Source organism: Bos grunniens, chromosome 17 (assembly GCF_055505025.1).
Source record: "Bos grunniens cultivar Pamir isolate PY7600 chromosome 17, Bosgru_T2T1.0, whole genome shotgun sequence".
Taxonomy (NCBI): Eukaryota; Metazoa; Chordata; class Mammalia; order Artiodactyla; family Bovidae; genus Bos; species Bos grunniens.
In genome coordinates, this window is record NC_141181.1 from 52,239,332 (window position 1) to 52,257,462 (window position 18,131).

Consider the following 18,131-nt stretch of genomic DNA (forward strand, 5'->3'; position numbering starts at 1 on the left):
CACTTTAAATTGTAATTCAAAGAAAGGCTTCTATTTGAAATTATTCTTCATCACTACTTGCCTCGAAGAGCAGGGCACAGTGTGCTTGAAGCCGAATGCGCTCGCCATTGGCCAGGGTCAACAGCTTGTTGTCATCCATCACAGAATTCATGTTCTCCACCCACAAAGCATCCACATCACCATCGAATAAAATATACCTGTGGCAACCGGAAAAAAGTGAGCCATGGCACCTGAAAGGCTTCCCATTAACACAACTTGGTGTAACCTCCCCATTCATGTTGAACATCTTTTCCCAGGGTTTTCTAACCAGAACATGAGACAGAGCACCCTACTTGGTCCAGAGATTTGACCTAATAAAATAACCATCATGTCCCAAGCTCACATCCCTGGCCTTGAGGCAAGCTCTTCCCTCCTCTTCCCTGGACCTCAGCTTCCTCTGTGGTAAGCTGGGGACCAACACAGTCAAGGAGAAGAAATTACATAAGACAGAAACAGTGCTGAAGTGGTACCTAGAGCTTCACGAGCAGAGCCTCCTGAGTCTACCTGCCTCCAAGCATGAAACTACAATACTACACATCATCTGTTTACTTGTAAGTTTTGGTTAATTCATTACAAATCCACCCAGGCTCTTCCCTCCTTACACAGATACTCACTTCCGCTCCTTCTTATCCGTGGGCTTGTTGATCTCCCGGAAGATGTTGGACAGCACCCCATCAGTCCAGTCTCGGGTGGTGGGATCCAGGATGCCATACAGCTCTATAACACTCATAGCCTTGGGGTTCAGGATATACAGCTTTGTCACCAGCCCAAGCCTACATAGAATGAAAAGCCTCAGCCAGGACTCAGGTAGACTCAACACATTAGAACAATCCAGGCCACTCATGTAGGGGGTTAGATTTTGGATCCGATCCAAAATTTAACATGCAAACCATCCAAACCCTGCTTTGGGCTTCCCATTCTCTGTTAATGGTTTTTACTAAACTCAAGGGAGGGCTTTCCTATTGGCTCAGATGGTAAACAATCTGCCTGTGAATGCAGGAGACCCGAGTTCAATCCCTGGATGGGGAAGATCCCCTGGAGAAGGGAATGGCAACCCACTCCAGTATTCTTGCCTGGAGAATTCCATGGACAGGGAAGCCTGGTGGACCACAGTCAATGGGGTCAAAAAGAGTCAGACATGACTGAGTGACTAACAAAGGCAAGGGACCCACCTTTCACCAGACATGTGGCCCCAATATAAGCGAGGTCTGAACTGATAACACGGCTTTGATTTTGGGGAGCAACAGATGCTCACCTTCATGTGTATTTCATCTCTGTGTATTTACATATTCATGCATATGGCACATTTATGTAAATATTTCACAACTACTGTATAAGAGGTAACAGTCATCAGGGTAACATAAAACCTCTGAACTCATGATGTTCAATGCCTTGTGTTAATAGAATGACATCCACTCTGCGTTGTTATTTTTTAGATACTTATTTGGCTGCGCCAGGTCTTGGTTGCAGCATATGGGTTCTTTTAGTTGAGGCATGGAGGATCTAGTTCCCTGCCCAGGGATCGAACCTAGGCCCCCTGCATTGGCAGCTTGGAGTCTAAGCCTTTGAAACATCAGGGAAGAGACCCTGAGTTGCTTTTTTTTATAAATCACTTAGACTTATATGTAGGGGTATGTAGGAGTATTTCCCACTACAATGCCTGTAAACTCCCATGGTGCTGGGGGATTAATTCATCCACAGAAAACTAAAGTTCACATGAACCATAGTTCATAATTAACAAAGTGAATGAAAATAATAATGGCATACTGATACTCACATCTATATATAATAGTTTCATAACTGATCTAACAATGAATTAAAGAATAAATACAGGACGGCTATGGAATAAAATCCTTACAATCAGTAAGCCATGGTCCAATGGTTTTCTCATGAAAAATACAAGAAGGAATATGAAGAAATGACACACTCATTTTATAAAATTTTATAAACTATAAAAGATGTTATAGACTATCTAGAACTGGTAAAGTCACAACAATTATAAGGCTTGATTTAGATTTTTCCTGGAATATCAGCATGTATTGAAATCTTTCTGCAATGTAGTGATTGCATGTGTGCTAAATCGCTTCAATTGTGTCAGACTCTTTGCAACCCTATGGACTACAGCCCACCAGGCTCCTCTGTCCATGGGATTCTCCAGGCAAGAGTACTGGAGTGAGTTGCTACGTCCTTCTCCAGGGGATCTTCCTGACCCAGGGAACAAACCCGAGTCTCTTATGTCTCCTGCGTTGACAGATGGGTTCTGTACCACTAGCGCTACCTGGGAAGTGACTGCTTAGGAGAAAAGTGAGAATCAGAAAACTCATTTTCAGTATAGGAGTATTGGTTGATTCACCACAGGTCTTTGTGACATTCTATCCTAGGAGTGTGAGGTCACTTTTTCCTTCAAGAGATACAGCCCTTGCAAGGCTGGCGATGACAAGGCATTTAGGGAGGTGACTTTCTTTTTGGCCACTCTGATACCATAATAGTGTTGCATAATGGTGTGGGACCTGGCTGGCTTTAAAGGAATCTGAACGTCAAGAAAATACAACCCAAGCTAATTTTCAAAACATCTTTATAAGATAGCTGGTGAAATAATCATTTCATAAATAAACCTATTTACAGCCTGATGGACAAAAGGCTCACTGTTTTGCCTTCTAAAATATATCAACTAAATCAGCAATGAAACAAGTTAAGATGCTCTGGTTTGGGGACTTCACTGGTAGTCCAGTGGTTAGGACTCCACGTTTCCACTGCAGGGGGCATGGGTTCCATCTTTAGTCAGGGAACTAAGATCCCACAAGCCCTGAGGCATGTCCCCCCCCCCAAAAAAAAAGATGCTCTGGGCTTAAAGGGGGCTATTTGGGACCAATGTAATCTCCCAGGAAATCAGAGAACAAAGTGGGACCAAGTAATACACCACCGATCTCACCTGAAACCACCCTGGCAACCAAGCCCTCCCCATGGACACCATTACTCACTTGGTCTGGGCCTGACACAGAGCGTTAATGACCACGGACTTGCCCCCTCCCGTGGGCCCCACCACCATTGTCGTGTGGCGAGTCAACATGGTCTCGAACATCTGAACCACCTTATCCACCTGTGGGACAAACATTAGCTGGGTTAAAACATACCTTCTTGTTAAAAACAGGTTTATTGAGCTAGAATTTGCATACTATACAGTTCACCCATTTAAAGTGTTTCAGCAATTTAGTGGCTTTAATATATTTGAAAGTTTGTGAAACCATTATGACATTCAATTTTAGAACATTTTCATCAGTCTCCCAATAAAACCTGCGTGCTCATTAGTCATGTCTACCAAGCCCATTGCCCCCAGCTCCAAGCGCCCGCTTTCTGTCTCTATGGCTTTGCCCATTCTCAATATAAATGGAATATAGAAATGGAATCGTGCAGTATGTAGTCTTGGGTGTCTGGCTTCTTTCACTTAGTATCGTGCTATACACTATCGTCAGCGTAGCCTGTGTCAGTGCTTCATTCTTTTTACGGCCAAATAATATTCCATTATATGGATGGATGACACTATGTTTATCTCTTCGTCTGTTGTATGATTTCCACTTGTTGGCTATTATGAATAACACTGTTATGAACATTTGTGGACAAGTTTTCATGTGGATAAATATGCTCTCATTTCTCTTGGGTTTATACCTAGGAATAAAATTGCTGTATCATATGGTAACTCTGGGCTTCTCAGGTGGCACCAGTGGTAAAGAACTTTCCTGCCAATGTAGGAGATGTAAGAAGACCTGGTTTGACCCCTGGGTTGGGAAGACCCCCCGGAGGAGGGCATGACAACCCACTCCAGTATTCTTGCCTGGAGAATCCCATGGACAGAGGAGCCTGACAGACTACAGTCCATGGGGCTGCAAAGAGTCAGACATGACTGAAGCGACTTAGCATGCGTGCATGCAAGGTAACGCTGTTTCACTTTTTGAGGAACCATCAGACTTTTCTGAAGTGGCTACAACATTTTACATTTCCAACCAAAAAACACATCTCTTCAAACAACTCCCTATAGAGGAAACCACCAAGGCCAGGAAAATTGCAGAGGGCTCTCTCATCTGTGGTTGGTACCCAATGCCCCTGCCTGAGACTTCTGGGCAGCCTGATGCCCCAAGGTGGCCCATCCAGGGGCAGTCATTCCGACCCTGCAGCTTGGGGAGTTGACACCCTCAGCAGAACACTTGGGCAATAATTTATGGCCTACAGACAACATATACAACCTCACAGGGTTCAGGTGATCAAAATTCCATTTGTAATATCTAATTTAATTTTTTTGTAAGTATGACTCTGGGGTAAAAAGGTAGGGGAGGAAGAAAACCTTAGATGATCGAACCCCCCCCCAAAAAAAATACTTATCTGATCACATTACGCCAGTTGGAAGGTGATATATACATACAATGGAATATTGCTCGGCCTTAAAAAGGAAGGGAATTCTGACACATGCTACAATGTGGATGAACCTTGAGAACATGATGCTGAGTGAAATCAGCCAAACACAAAAGGAAAAATACTGTATGATTCCACGCATATAAGATTCCCAGAGGAGTCAAAGAGAGTGGAGGTTACCAGGGGCTGAGGGAGGGAAATAAGAGTTATTATTTAATGGGAATAGAGTTTCTCTTTTGCAAAATGCAAAAGTTCTGGAGATCTGTTTTACAACAACATGAATATACCTAACATCACCAAAAATGGATAAGATGTAAGATCAGATGGTAAATCTTATGTTGTATGTACTTTATCACAATAAAAAATGGGGGTAGGGGTGGGGAGTGGCTAAGACAGGAAATTTTATGTGCATTTTACAATTTTTTTTAATGAAAAATAAATGGAAAGGACCCAGAGAAAGTCAGTGAACTCTCCTCTTCAGCACCACTTTACCTGGACAGGTAAGATGATGTAGCCATTTTCCTGAAGCACCTGTTCCACGGCATCATTGAAATCAGGGTAGCGAACCCGAGGGCAATCCAGTCCAGGGAACAGGTCGGAGATCAAACCAAGGAAGAGAGGCACATCTTCAAACACAAACTTGGGCAGGTTCATGTCTCGAAGGGCCCTCATCAACACCACATCCTGCATGGAATGAAACACATGTCTTCAGAGATGTTTCCAGAAGACCCCAGGGCTAGTCTAGAAATGGTCCTATGAAATAGACAATGAAACCTTATATGAAATATAAAACACAGAGCACTGCAAGTAGAGTTTCTGGAGAAACACATGAGTCTGTTGCCCACAGAGCAGCATCTATTGAGCTCTGTTTTGGAGGAAGCCCCATGTGAAAGAAACATGACTGTTCCTCTGGCTTTTATTGCAAAGAGGAAAAAAACTCATGTTCATGCTTTCTTGAGAATTTTGTTCATCCCCACCCCTCCATCTCACCACCCTGCAATTGTAGATCGATTATTATCATTGAAATGTTACAAACATTGGTGTTGTGAAGACAATGAACTTGCCAATAATAAGTCAGATTAGAAGAAAACAATATAATTAAGGAGAGACCAAATGAAGGCCAGCCAGGTAAACGAAGTGACAGCTAAGCATGAAGCTTTTTCTTGGGCTTCCCTGGTAGCTCAGTGGTAAAGAATCCACCTGCCAATGCAGGAGACATGGGTTCAATTCCTGGTCCAGGATCCCACTTGACATGGAGCAATTAGACCTATGTGCCACAACTATTGGCCTGTGCTCTAGAGCCTGGGAGGCGCAACTACTGAAGCCTGCATGCCCTAGGGCGCATGCTCCACAAGAAAAGAAGCCACTGCAATGAGAACCCCAACACCGCAACTAGAGAGTAGCCCCCACTTGCTGTGCCTAGAGAAAAAGCCCGTACAGCAATGAAGCCCAGCACGGCCAAAACTAAAGTTTAAAACAAAAAAAAAGAAAGACTTAAACAAATAAAACTATATTTAAAAAAGGAAAGCTTTTTCTTGATTGACCTGTGCTCCCTGGCACTTTCATCCCAGCATTCGTTCGATACCCGTGAACCAAATAAAAACCCAGAGAGCTTAGTGCACGTGGCCCCTACCTCCCGAAGCTCAGAAGAGCCTCTCTTCAGCTCACCAGCCATCACCAATACCGATTTCAGGGCTCTGAGTCCAAAATCATAATGATGTTGCTTGGAGAGCTGCTCCCGGGCCAGCTTATACAGGACAGTCATCTTTTTGGCCAGAGTCTTTTGTGATAAAAGATATTGAAAAAATACATGAAGGTAATGCCCTGAAAACACTGGAACATTATGACACAAAGAAAAGTGACATAAAGATGTTCAGATGAAGCTGCTCTACAAACAGATACAGGCAAGATGCTCTTGCCTGAAACAAATACCAGGATGGGGCCTTCATTTTTCACAGTGACAAACCCAGGATCTAACTGAAAAGTACACCAGCCTTAGCAAAGTTGGATGACAGTCCTTGAGTGCCAAGGAAAATCTTAACCACCTTGAAGAACAGAATTCATTCAATGTTTTAAATCATGGCGATTATACTCAGAAACTGGCTTCCTTTGAACTAAACGTGTTATTAAAGTTTTCTTGTAACCATTTTTGAGGACGAGTCATTCACCTGGTCTACATCAAGGATTCAAAACCTGCTTGTCCCTAGGGATGGCATGGGGAGCTTGCGCATGAAAACCGAGAACCAGAGCTCTCTCGTCTCTGGCTCAAAACCTAGACAAGAGGACTGTCAATAAGGGCTTTCACCAAAACATTGCAGGGAAGCAATCTAACAATCCTTTATTTTAAAAATATTTGCTATTTTGCACCTTTTCCAGAACCTTCTGTGGAAATGTATGTGTACAATTTTTTTATATACATTTTAAGACATGATAAAGGCATTTATCCCTAAATATTTTTGCTTTTGTTAAGAAAAGTTGTTGTTGTTGTTGTTGTTGTTTTGCTCACAGCTTACTTTATTTTTTTGAACTTTTAATTTTTATATTGGAGTATAGCCAACAACATTGTGACAGTTTCAGGTGGAAGGCAAAGGGACTCAGATATACATACACATGTCTCCAATCTCCCCCAAACTCCCCTCCCATCCCAGGCTGCCACATCACATTGAGCAGAGTTCCCCATGCTGTACAGTAGGTTATCCATTTTAAATATAGCAATATACTTTTAAAGCCACATAGGGCATGAGGCTTAGTGAAAAAAGCCCACCTCAAAGGGTTACACGCTGTATAATTTCATGCACAGAACATTCTAGAAGTGATGCAACTGTAGTGATAGAGAATGACTGGCAGTTGTGAGTTAGAGTAGGGGGCAGGGTGCCACCATTAAGGGGTGACATAGGAGTTTCTCTGTGATAATGGGACAGTTCTGTGTCCAGATTGTGGCTCCAGTTGTTCTATACGTGGGATTAAATGTCACAGAACTAGACACACACACCAGAGAGAGAGAGAGAGAAGGTGAAACCTGGTGAAACGCAAATAAAGCCCATACGTGAGTTAATAGCATTGTGTCCACGTAATTTTCCCAGATTTGAGGGTATCGCTGCAGGAAGCTGGATGAGGGGCCCCTGGAACTCTCTGGACTCCTGTCCCCACCTCCTGTGAGTCAAATGGTTCCAATTAAAGTTGTCATTTTAAAAAGGGAGGGAGAGGACTTCCCCAGTGGTCCAGTGGCTAAGACTCCACACTCCCAGTGCAGGGGGCCCAGGTTCAATTCCTAGCCAAGGAACTGGAATCCCATATGCCACAACTAAAACCCAGTGCAGCCTAATAGATAAAATGAATATAAAAAAAATTAACTGTTCCCAAAGCATCTATCATTCATTGTTTAATAAATAAATAAAAAAGGAAGGAGCAAGACCAAGCAAAACTATTTGAAGAGTCACACAGAAGGAAAATGGCCCAGGCCTCAGTCTGAGCGCAGACTCAGATGGGGTTCAGGCCCACGGGGAACTGGGGGGGCCTCACCTTGGCCCAGAGGAAGCCCTCGGAGAACAACATGATCTCACAGATCTGCTGCAGGTCCGGCACGATCACCACCACCGGCCGGAAGAGAGCCTTCACCGACTCGGGCAGCTCCGTGCGGCCTGCGTAGCCAGGGTTCATGGTGATGAAGATGCCCATTCTGGAGTCCAGGGAGATCTCTTGCCCTTCAAACTAGGGGACAAGAGCAAAGGAAGGAAGGGTTATGCTGCCGGCCAGCCTGCCAGGGGAAAGGTGGCCTGGGGAGCCATGTGGCTACTCGTTTTCGTGGATATCCCATCACTTTGTACAATGTGGGATTTTCATTCATGTTAATTGTCACTTCTCTTCCCATTCCCACCTTTATCCCCATCTGGCTGCCCGGGTGTCACCCAGACCTTTGCCACCGGAATCCCACCTCAGCATCCTTTGAGAAACCAGCCTTGGAACTTCCCTGGTGGTCCAGTGGCTAAGCTCCCAATGGAGGGAGCCTGGGGTTCGATCCGTGGTCAGGGAACTAGATCCAGGAAGCTACAACTAAGAGTTCATATGACACAACTAAAGATCCTGTGTGCCACAACTAAGACCTGGCATGGCCAAATCAATATATAAATGTGTGTGTGTGTGTATATATATATATATATATTTTTTTTTTTTAAGAAACCAGCCTTTGTCCTCCAGGTGCTCCATGGACTGACAAAGTATAGAACTCTCTATATTTTGAGTCTCTTTAGCCTACAGTGAATTTCAACTTTCTCAACTTTCCTCTCTACTAAGATTTTTACTGTTTTGTTTCTTTTAATGGCCCATCAGACAGACAGAAAACAGAATTCTTATTTTTATGAGGCCCAGGCTGCCTCTGACAGGAGGGCAGCCCAGCAGGTAGCTGATGCTCCCCGAAGGATGGAGGCCGCTGTCTTATCTCCCAAGTCTGCACTGAGACCACCGTCATCCATGCCTCAATGTCTCATGTGAGTCCTAGAGCATCTCCTGGAGATGAGAGACAGGCCTGCTCTTAAAAACATAGCTTCTAGAAACCCAAATGCACTGCAGGTTCAATGTGTCTCCCATGGCAGTAGTAAGCTCAGTCCTAAAATGTTTCAGAACTAATGAATAGAAATCCATCTAGAACCTTCACTAGAATCCTCAAATGTTTAACAGGACCCACTTTGCATAATCTTCTGACCACACCAGCAACACTAAGGTCCAGGGAAAAAGCAGGTGGGGTGGCCTCAGAGGGGCCCATAACAGAGTCCTCACAGCCCAGGCTGAATTTGGTTCCTGGATCGCCCAGTGAGGCTCTGTGGGGCCTTGAAGGATGTATAGGAGTTTTCAGGTGAAGGAGAAAAAAAGGACAATTTCAGGCAGATAGGGATGCATTTGGTGTCCCAGGGTCTGATATGTCTGTAGAGTAAGTGTCATAAAGTGACAAGGGTGGAGGGGCATGCAGGAGCAAGGACAGTGGCCAGAGGAACGGTAGAGCACGTTGGGACCACAGAGGGCCTCAGGGTAGGGAAACGGTGCAGCCACTCTGGTCCCTGTTGTCAGGGAACGCACCCTGGGCCACCTAAATTACATAAGATCATGTTCCTCCAAACTCTGATCCATTTTCCTCTGATGTAACTTAAAGCAGATGTCCCAAACTTGAGTCTACAAATGTATTGTTGGACAGAGAGAGATTAGTATAACCTCAAAAAAAAATTAGAATTGCCTTTTCACTTTAATAACAACCTTAAAAATCTTGGACATGGGACTTCTCTGGGGGTCCAGTGGTTAAGACTCTATGCTTCCAATGCAGAAGGTGTGGGTTCAGTTCCTGGTCAGGGAACTAAGATCCCACATGTTTCATGCTGTGGCCAAAAAATAAATAAATGTCCACATATTTGGTTCTTATTGATCCAAAATGACATTAAAAAAAACTTGGTCATTATAATGCCCTAACTTTACCGGGTCTGAAGGCAAAATTTCTTGTTCATTGCAATAATTTCTACTGAAGACATTTTGATTCAACAGAATCTTGATTTCTCTTAAGTCAATTTTTCTCAAATTTGGGAAGTCATTAAAAACATCTTTTGACCTTGAAAGGGAACCTTATACTTCATTTACTTGAGAATATGGCCCTACCCGTCACTATTAGTCATGTCTGTAATTTATTTTTAATTTGTTTTTTGGCCACCCCATGAAGCATGCAAGATTCTAGTTCCCCAACCAGAGATTGGACCAGTGTCCCATGCATTGGGAGCTCTGAGTTTTAACCATTGGACCATCGGGGAGTCCCATGTCTGAAGTTCTTAGATTATTACAGTACTTAATTATCAAAGATGCTGATCAATTGGGGAAACCCAATTATCTCCACATGGAAGCAGAAGTTGGGCAAATCTACATCTAGAGGGAGCCTGGTCTGGATAGATGACTGTCCACCGTCGCACGTTCCCATCCTGGGGAGGATCTGAGCCAGCTTCACACTTATCCTCACCTGGAACGTGGTTAACTGATGGATCAGAGCATTTCTTATCGTCTGAATCTGGGACGAGATGACTGACAACACAGAGGCATCAATGCGATTAAACTCATCGAAGCAGCCCCAAGCCCCGCACTGAGCGAGGCCCGAGAAGATCTTCCCGACGGCCTAGGAGGAAAGGAATGTCAGGACAAGGGCAATTTTCATCTTTAAAATCACAAGCGATCCACGTATGGATACAATTTTCTAAATTAAAAGCAAACGATGATTATCGGATTGGCAGAGATGCATTCAGCCAGCCATTCTACTAACGGATCTTCCTGACAAGATTTCCAAGGTCTCTTGTGAAAGGCCTTTCCGGCTCCCAATTACAGGATTTCACAAATTAAGGATTTTTTTAATTTTTAAGAATTTTTATTCAAGTAGGGTTGATTTATAATGTTGTTAGTTTTTGCTGTACGGCAAAGTGAATCAGTTATATACATACACACACACGCACACACACACACACATATCTCCATTGTTTTTTAGATTCTTTCTCCTATAGGCCATTACAGAGTACTGAGTAGAGCTCCCTGTGCTATACATTAGGCCCTTATTAGTGATCTATTTTATATATAGTAGTATGTATGTGTCAATTCTGATCTCCAATTTATCCCTCCCTCTCCATAGTTCCTGGTAACCATAACTTTGCTTTCTACATTTGTGACTCTAGTATTTCTGTTTGGTAAAGAAGTTAAAAGATTTCAAAAATTAAGAATTTTAATGTAAAAAAACTCAGATTTCTGGCTTCTCTTGAGATATTGAAAAATCCAGCAATACTGGGTCTTCTCTTCTTGGCAACAATTGACCTAACCTGAACACCAGCGCCTCCTTCAGATGGAGCTTTGCCTTCCAGTTGGCCACAGTCACCACCACTCTCTATTGTATGTCTGCTGCTTACTGATTTACATTATCCACCTGACTCCAGTGGGCATTTAGTCTGAGACGCTTGCTCTACATGCTGCTAACAACGAAATACATCTAAGTTCCCAGACTGTGATGGTGAAAGGTTTCCCATTATATTCCTCCAGCTGTCACTATGTCATTTCTTGGAAGCATATGAGATAAAATGCTTTCACCCATGTCCTCCTTTGAGCTCTTGGCCTAGGAAGACGGCACCAGAAGTGATGTCAGGGTATCGACGGCTGTACCATCCTGAAAGAATCCCATCTCATCTGACCTTGGAAGTTAAGCAGGGTTGGGCCTAATTAGTATTTGGATGGAAGAAGTGACACCAGATCCTTACTTTGTAATCCATGCCTTCGCCGCAGTTGGTTACGACACAGAGCAAGCCCAAGGCTTTGGCCAGGTCCTTGGTGGTCTCGGTTTTGCCGGTACCTGCTGGACCAGCAGGAGCCCCACCCAGATACATGGACAGTGCCTGTCAGAAGTCAAATGCAAAACACGTGTTGTCTGCCATGGAAGGAAAGAGGTGTCAATGACCAGTTCGTGACAATCTATGTGGAATATATAAATGGTAATGTACCTTTTCTGACAGTGACCACTGACCTCCACTGACGACTCCACCCCCACCCCCTGTTACACAGGGACCAGTAAACCAACAACTCCACAACATGCTGGACTCTGTACCCACCCTGAGGACAATGCCTAGCAGTTCCCAGAGCTGAGGCTCATGGGAACATGGACATATGTGCAGGGAAGGATTTATTTTGCCCAAAGAAAGGTTTGGCCCTTTGTCTTTAGATCCTAGGAGCTGACCTCTAAGGCCCCGGAATGTTCTGCCTCAGAAGAGAGTCGTTTATCTGGGGACCTTGGACCACGCCAGACAGTCTAACAATGTGATTTATGGTGGAAGCCCTGGATCAACTTCGAGAGGGTCTGGAGACTAAGGTCAGTCATTTAGAGGGGTCAGTCTTGTATGCATGACAAGCCCCTCGTTAAAACCCAAGGCTCGGTGGGCTTCCCTGGGCAGCAGAACTTCACACATAGTTGCTGGAGAAAATGATGCTGTCTGGACCGTTGCGTTGAACAGGAAACTGAAGCTTAGACCTGGTCTCTCCTAGACCCTGTCCCATTGCTAGACCTAGGTCTCCCTTCTCCCATTGCTGATTTTTATCTGTATCTATTTGCTATAAAAACCATGTTGTTGCTGTTGTTGCTGCTGTTCAGTCAAGTCCTGTCCAACTATTTGCCACCCCCATAGCCCACCAGGCTCCTCTATCCATGGGATTTTCCAGGCAAGAATACTGCAGGGGGTTGCCATTTCCTTCTCCAGGAGATCTTCTTGACCCAGGGGTTGAACCCACATCACAGGCAGATTTTTTTTTTTTACCACTGAGCCACCTGGGAAGCCCTATAAAAACCATAACCATGACCACAAAGGCTTTACTGAATTCTGTAATTCCTCTTAGCAAACTATTGAAACTGAGGGTGGTTTGGAGGGCCACCAGAACTTGACACCCTGATCCCAAAAGGTAGCAAGTATGTCATATTCCAAATGGAACTTCTTTTACAGGTTTTTAAAGAACAACCTTTACTATCGAACCCTTTACTATCAACATTCGTTTCCTGGGGCTGCCAGAGCAAAGTACCCCAAATTGTCTGGCTTAAAACAACAGAAATGTGTTCTCTTACAGTTCTGGAGGCTAAAAGTGAAATTAAGGTGTGAGCGGGGCCACACTGCCCCCAAAGACTTTAAGGGAGGCTCATTCCTGGCTTCTTCCAGCTTCTGGTGGCTCCAGCCATTCCCTGGTGTGTGGCTGCCTCTCTCCAGTCTCTTTCTCTGTCTTCACATCTCTTCCGTGCCTCTGTGTTCTCTCCTCTTCGTACACAGACACCAGGCATTGGTACTAGGGCTCTAATCCAGGATGTTCTCACCCCAATCCTTAACAAATTCAATCTGCCAAGACCCTATTTCTAAACAGGGTCACAGCTGAGGTTCTGAGTGGACATGAATTTGGGGTGGGGAGGAAAATGTTCAACCCAGTGCATGCGTGCTCAATCATGACTGATTCTTTGCGACCCCCCAAGGACTGTAGCCCACCAGGCTCCTCTGTCCATGGGATTTCCCAGGCAAGAATACTGCAGGGGGTTGCCATTTCCCCCTCCAGAGGATCTTCCTAACCAAGAGATCGAACCCGCCTCTCCAACCCTGGCAAGCAGGTTCTTTACCACTGAGCCACTTGGGAAGCCTGTTCAACCCAGTACACCATCACAATTACTATCACACCTAGAGAAAAAACACATAACCCCAGGTGAATGATCCCGACCAGAGCCAGGCCGCCAGTCACCTGGGTGAGCGTCAGGTAGATCCGGTCCGTCAGGGGCGTGATAACCAGCCGCCCGTTCAAACCCATGTACTCGTAGCCGTATCCGAAGGTGCCCGTGCACTGGCGGATGTTCAGCTCATCTGGTTCCCGGTCCCAGTAAAAACGCAGCTGACTTTCCCATTCAAACTCCCGGGCCTCGAGAATGCTGGAAGGTGACAACGGGGGATAAGTGAAGAGGGAGAGAGCTGAGACGGAAGAGAAGGTAGACGGTGGGGGAAGGACGGAGAGATGCTGAGAGAGCCCAGAGGATGACACAGGACAGGTTTCGAGACACCAGTGCCCTGGGAGGTCCCCACCTGCCCCGGATGAAAGAGTCGACTATGTCGCGGGCATGCACGTCTATGATGAGCACGGTGTTGTATTTCTTTCGGTCGTTCCTGCTTAAGTTCAAGGTGATCCGGGTGACCAGCTCGTCGATCTGCTGGTGCATCTTCTGGCCGTAGTTCTTCATGGCCTGCTTCTCCCCCTGCTTCACTTTGCGGAAGACATCTTCCACCTCCCAGGTCCACCACACCTGGCTGGCGGCCAGCACCACCATCCCTTGGTACATGAGCATCCAGTCGACCCTAAAGGAAAAGTGTGCCTTTATGAGATTTTCCCAGGATTGGAACTAAAAATGGTCTTGTCAAGAATCTATTTCTTCTGGGACTTTCCTTGCAGTCCAGTGGTTAGGACTCCACACTTCCATGGAAGGGGCCATGGGTTCAATCCCTGGTCAGGGAACTAGGATCCCACAAGCATGGCCGAAAATAAAACAAAACAAAAAAGAATATTTGTTTCATACAGATGGCCAACAGGCACATGAAAAGATGCTCAACATCAATAATTACTAGAGAAGTGCAAATTAAAACTACAATGAGGCATCACCTCACACCAGTCAGAAAGGCCAGCATTAAAAAGTTTACAAATAATAAATGCTGGAAAGAGTGGAGAAAAGGGAATGCTCCTACACTGTTGGTGGGAATGTAAGTAGGTGCAGCCACTATAGAGAATGGTATGGCGGCTCCTCAGAAAACTAAAAACAGAATTACCCTATGACCCAACAATTCCACTCCTGGGCATATATCCAGAGAAAACTATAATTCAAAACGATACATGCACCCTGATGATCATCGCAGCACAATTTACAATAGCCAAGACATGGAAACAATCTAATACAACGAAATATTACTCAGCCATAAAAAAGAATGAAATATTGCCATTTGCAGCAACATGTTTAGACCTAGAGTTTATCACACTGAGTGAAGTAAGACAGAAATAGAGTCACAGACACAGAAAACAAACTTATGCTTACCAAAGGGGGAAGGGACTTAGGTAGGGGAGAAAAAATCAGGAGTGTAGGATTAACAGATACAAACTACTACACATAAATAAGCCACAAAGATTAACTGTACAGCACAGGGGATTATAGTCAATATCATGCAATAACCTATAAAGAAAAATAATCAGAAATATACATATTTATGTATATTTACATATTAATATAACTGAATTACTTTGCTGTACACCTGAAACTAATACAATATTGTAAATCAACTACTCTTCAATTTTTTAAAAAATTTTTCTTTGATCTGGAATAGGGAAGACAAAGTAACAGAAGCCAATAAACGAAGGAGATAAACCTCTTCTGGTTAGATAATAAAATACCAGGCCAACGGAGACATGCACAGGAACAGTTACAGGGGCATGACTGTGTAAAAGAAGCCAGATCACTTGAAAGATGTGTTTTTACAGATGTTTAAAAGTTACTTAGTATGATAGGCATATTATAAGAATTTTTAAATTTTTTAAAATTCCAACAAAAAAGTTGATTATCTCTGACCACACCTCCCATGCTTCCTTGCTATAATTTCCTGAGTGTCACTGGGCACTCTTTTCGATTCTCATACAAACCTGTATAAAGACACATATATGGGGAGAAGGGGGTGTGAGGGCTGTTTCTCCAAAACTGGCATCCGACAACACAAGCTACACTGCACCTTGCTTCTCTCATTTACTAGTCCAGTGGGCTTGCGTCTCAGTTAGACATGCAGAGTGTTTACGCTATGGGAATCGACATACACTCCAAATCAAAGCTTTTCTTCTCAGAGAGCTAGTTTACCAATACACCACTGAATGTATCTATATACACCCAATTACATAAAGAGATAAACCCATTTTTCATATGGCACAGAACCAAGAAAAAGCAGGATCCTAGTCAGACAAATACTATGCTCTGTCCTAATAATTCATTAAATAGACATTTTCAGTTCGCAAAATCAAAAAGGCAGCATGCGAAACCAAGAGGACAGTGTTCCCATAATAATAAAGACTTTGTATCGGCATAAAGGCCCTGCCAAATGTACTGCAACTCTCCTGGGAAACTATCCAAAGATGCTCTGTGTGCTTTGGGTTCAACCACAGAGTAAAGCCAGCCCTCTTAGTGACTAGGGCTAGGCATGGTTTAGCTCAGTGCCTGGAAGCTCTGAGGCCACAAAATCAAAGAATGATTGAAATTCATCAACTATTCTAGAAACAACTTTGCCATTAACCTACACATAGAGTCCACCTTAATGAACACCTGGTTTTTGGTGAGTCACTGCTGCTGCTAAGTCACTTCTGTCATGTCCGACTCTGAGCAACCCCATAGACGGCAGCCCACCAGGCTCCTCTGTCCCTGGGATTCTCCAGGCAAGAATACTGGAGTGGGTTGCCATTTCCTTCTCCAATGCATTCACTAGGTTCTCACATTTGAGCTCAGAATCACCTGGGATCTTGTGAAAACCCAGTTCCTGGGCCCTGCCCTGAGAGTTTCTGATGCAGCGGTTTGGGGTGGGGCCCAGGAAACTGCATTTTGACCAGGCTCCTAGGGGCCCTGATGCTCCCTGTCCATGGACCACAATTTGAGAAGTGCTGTACACAGTAATCCTTAAAGAACACAGGTATCCATCAGCTAATTTAGCTATGGCAGGGAAAGAAAACCTGACATTTGAAATGTCAGTCAATCTACTCCACACCCTGAAAATTGATCCCTTATTGCCATTAATATAATAAAGTAACCCACAATCACATTTACAATCCTACCTGGTTTTGTCTTCACAGTATCTAAAAATAGCCTCTTTGGTAATTAGCCTGTTAGTTCTTCGCATTTCGTTCAAAACTGCTGTCATCCAGTCCTCCACACGCCCCTCAGCCCGGATGATCTTCCGGAACTCCATGACTTCTCCTTCTGCTGATATCATGGCAGATACCAGTTTTTCTCCACTGTCCCCGTCATGAAACCTCAGCAGTGCTATGTTGTCATACATCTGCAATACAGTGGGAGAGTCCACCCTGTAATACCTTCACTGGGTTCTGGAATCAAAGAACAGCCTGCAGTGCCTCATCACTCATCAGGGCTGCCAGGATGCCAGCAACAGCACCAGAGACCACACACCAAATAGGTATCTCTTTACCCAGTGACAAACGTTCATTGGGTACTTCCTTTTATCTGCATGAAAAGGTCTGAGGTGGGTTGAAGAAAAACGAAAAAAAGAGAAGATAGGTTCTCTCCCCACACTTGAGATTCTAGGGTGTACATTGGGATGGAGAAGTATCCGGACACATGGACCAGCTGAACACAGGATGAGCGGAACAGCATGGTGATTAAACACTCTAGAGCTGAGGAATTAGAGACCTCCCAAGAACGAGGAATGAAGACTCCCACCCCCACTGTCCAATCAGGTGTCTTTGACCAAGTTGCTTCTCCTCTCTCAGCCTGAAATAAACATAATTACGGCACCTACAAAATGCAGTCAAAGGATCAAATTAAATAACGTGTGTGAAATGTCAGCTCCTCATATGCTTGGCATTTGCTGGCTATCCTTATTGTTACTAATCAGAGTAATATTCAGGGAAATGTGTCTTTTAGGGCCCATTAGATAAGGCAAGGCACTCTGCAAATCAGACAGGAGGACAGAAAGGCAACAAGCTTTAAAAAATAAAATCAGAGGTTTACAAAAGGAGCTACCAATAGCCAAAGTACTTCTAACAACACATTTTTCTACAACAGTAAAATATGTGTTTATTAAAGCAGAAACAGAATAGAAGCCTTCTCCCTTTGAGAAAGGAAACCATGCAAACTGTAACTCATACTTTGAGAAGGAAATCAGCATTAATTAAAGAAAACACAGTGTATTAATCTTGCTTCCCAGGTGGCACTAGTGGTAAAGAATGCTCCTGCCAATGCAAGAGATGTTAAGAGACTCTGGTTCGATCCCTGGGTGGGGAAAATCCCCCATAGGAGAGCACAGCAACTTCAAGTATTCCTTCCTGGAGAATCCCCAGGGACAGAGGAGCCTGGTGGCTACAGTCCATGGGGTTGCAAAGTCAGACATGACTGAAGCAACTTAGCACAC

At 44.2% G+C, this 18,131-nt stretch overlaps 1 protein-coding gene across 1 annotated transcript in view; it reads right to left on the reverse strand.

Moving 5' to 3' along the window:
- Positions 1 to 18,131, reverse strand: part of DNAH10 (dynein axonemal heavy chain 10) — a 157,001-nt gene that overhangs the window by 77,653 nt on the left and 61,217 nt on the right. The window contains exons 30-40 of the mRNA XM_086347331.1: positions 16,819 to 17,042; positions 14,052 to 14,321; positions 13,717 to 13,900; positions 11,712 to 11,846; positions 10,439 to 10,591; positions 7,969 to 8,157; positions 6,080 to 6,226; positions 4,939 to 5,130; positions 3,021 to 3,139; positions 654 to 812; positions 62 to 197 (exon numbers count right to left, since the gene is read on the reverse strand). Coding sequence (XP_086203457.1) covers positions 62 to 197; positions 654 to 812; positions 3,021 to 3,139; positions 4,939 to 5,130; positions 6,080 to 6,226; positions 7,969 to 8,157; positions 10,439 to 10,591; positions 11,712 to 11,846; positions 13,717 to 13,900; positions 14,052 to 14,321; positions 16,819 to 17,042 — 1,908 coding nt within the window. The remainder of the gene's footprint in view (positions 1 to 61; positions 198 to 653; positions 813 to 3,020; positions 3,140 to 4,938; positions 5,131 to 6,079; positions 6,227 to 7,968; positions 8,158 to 10,438; positions 10,592 to 11,711; positions 11,847 to 13,716; positions 13,901 to 14,051; positions 14,322 to 16,818; positions 17,043 to 18,131) is intronic.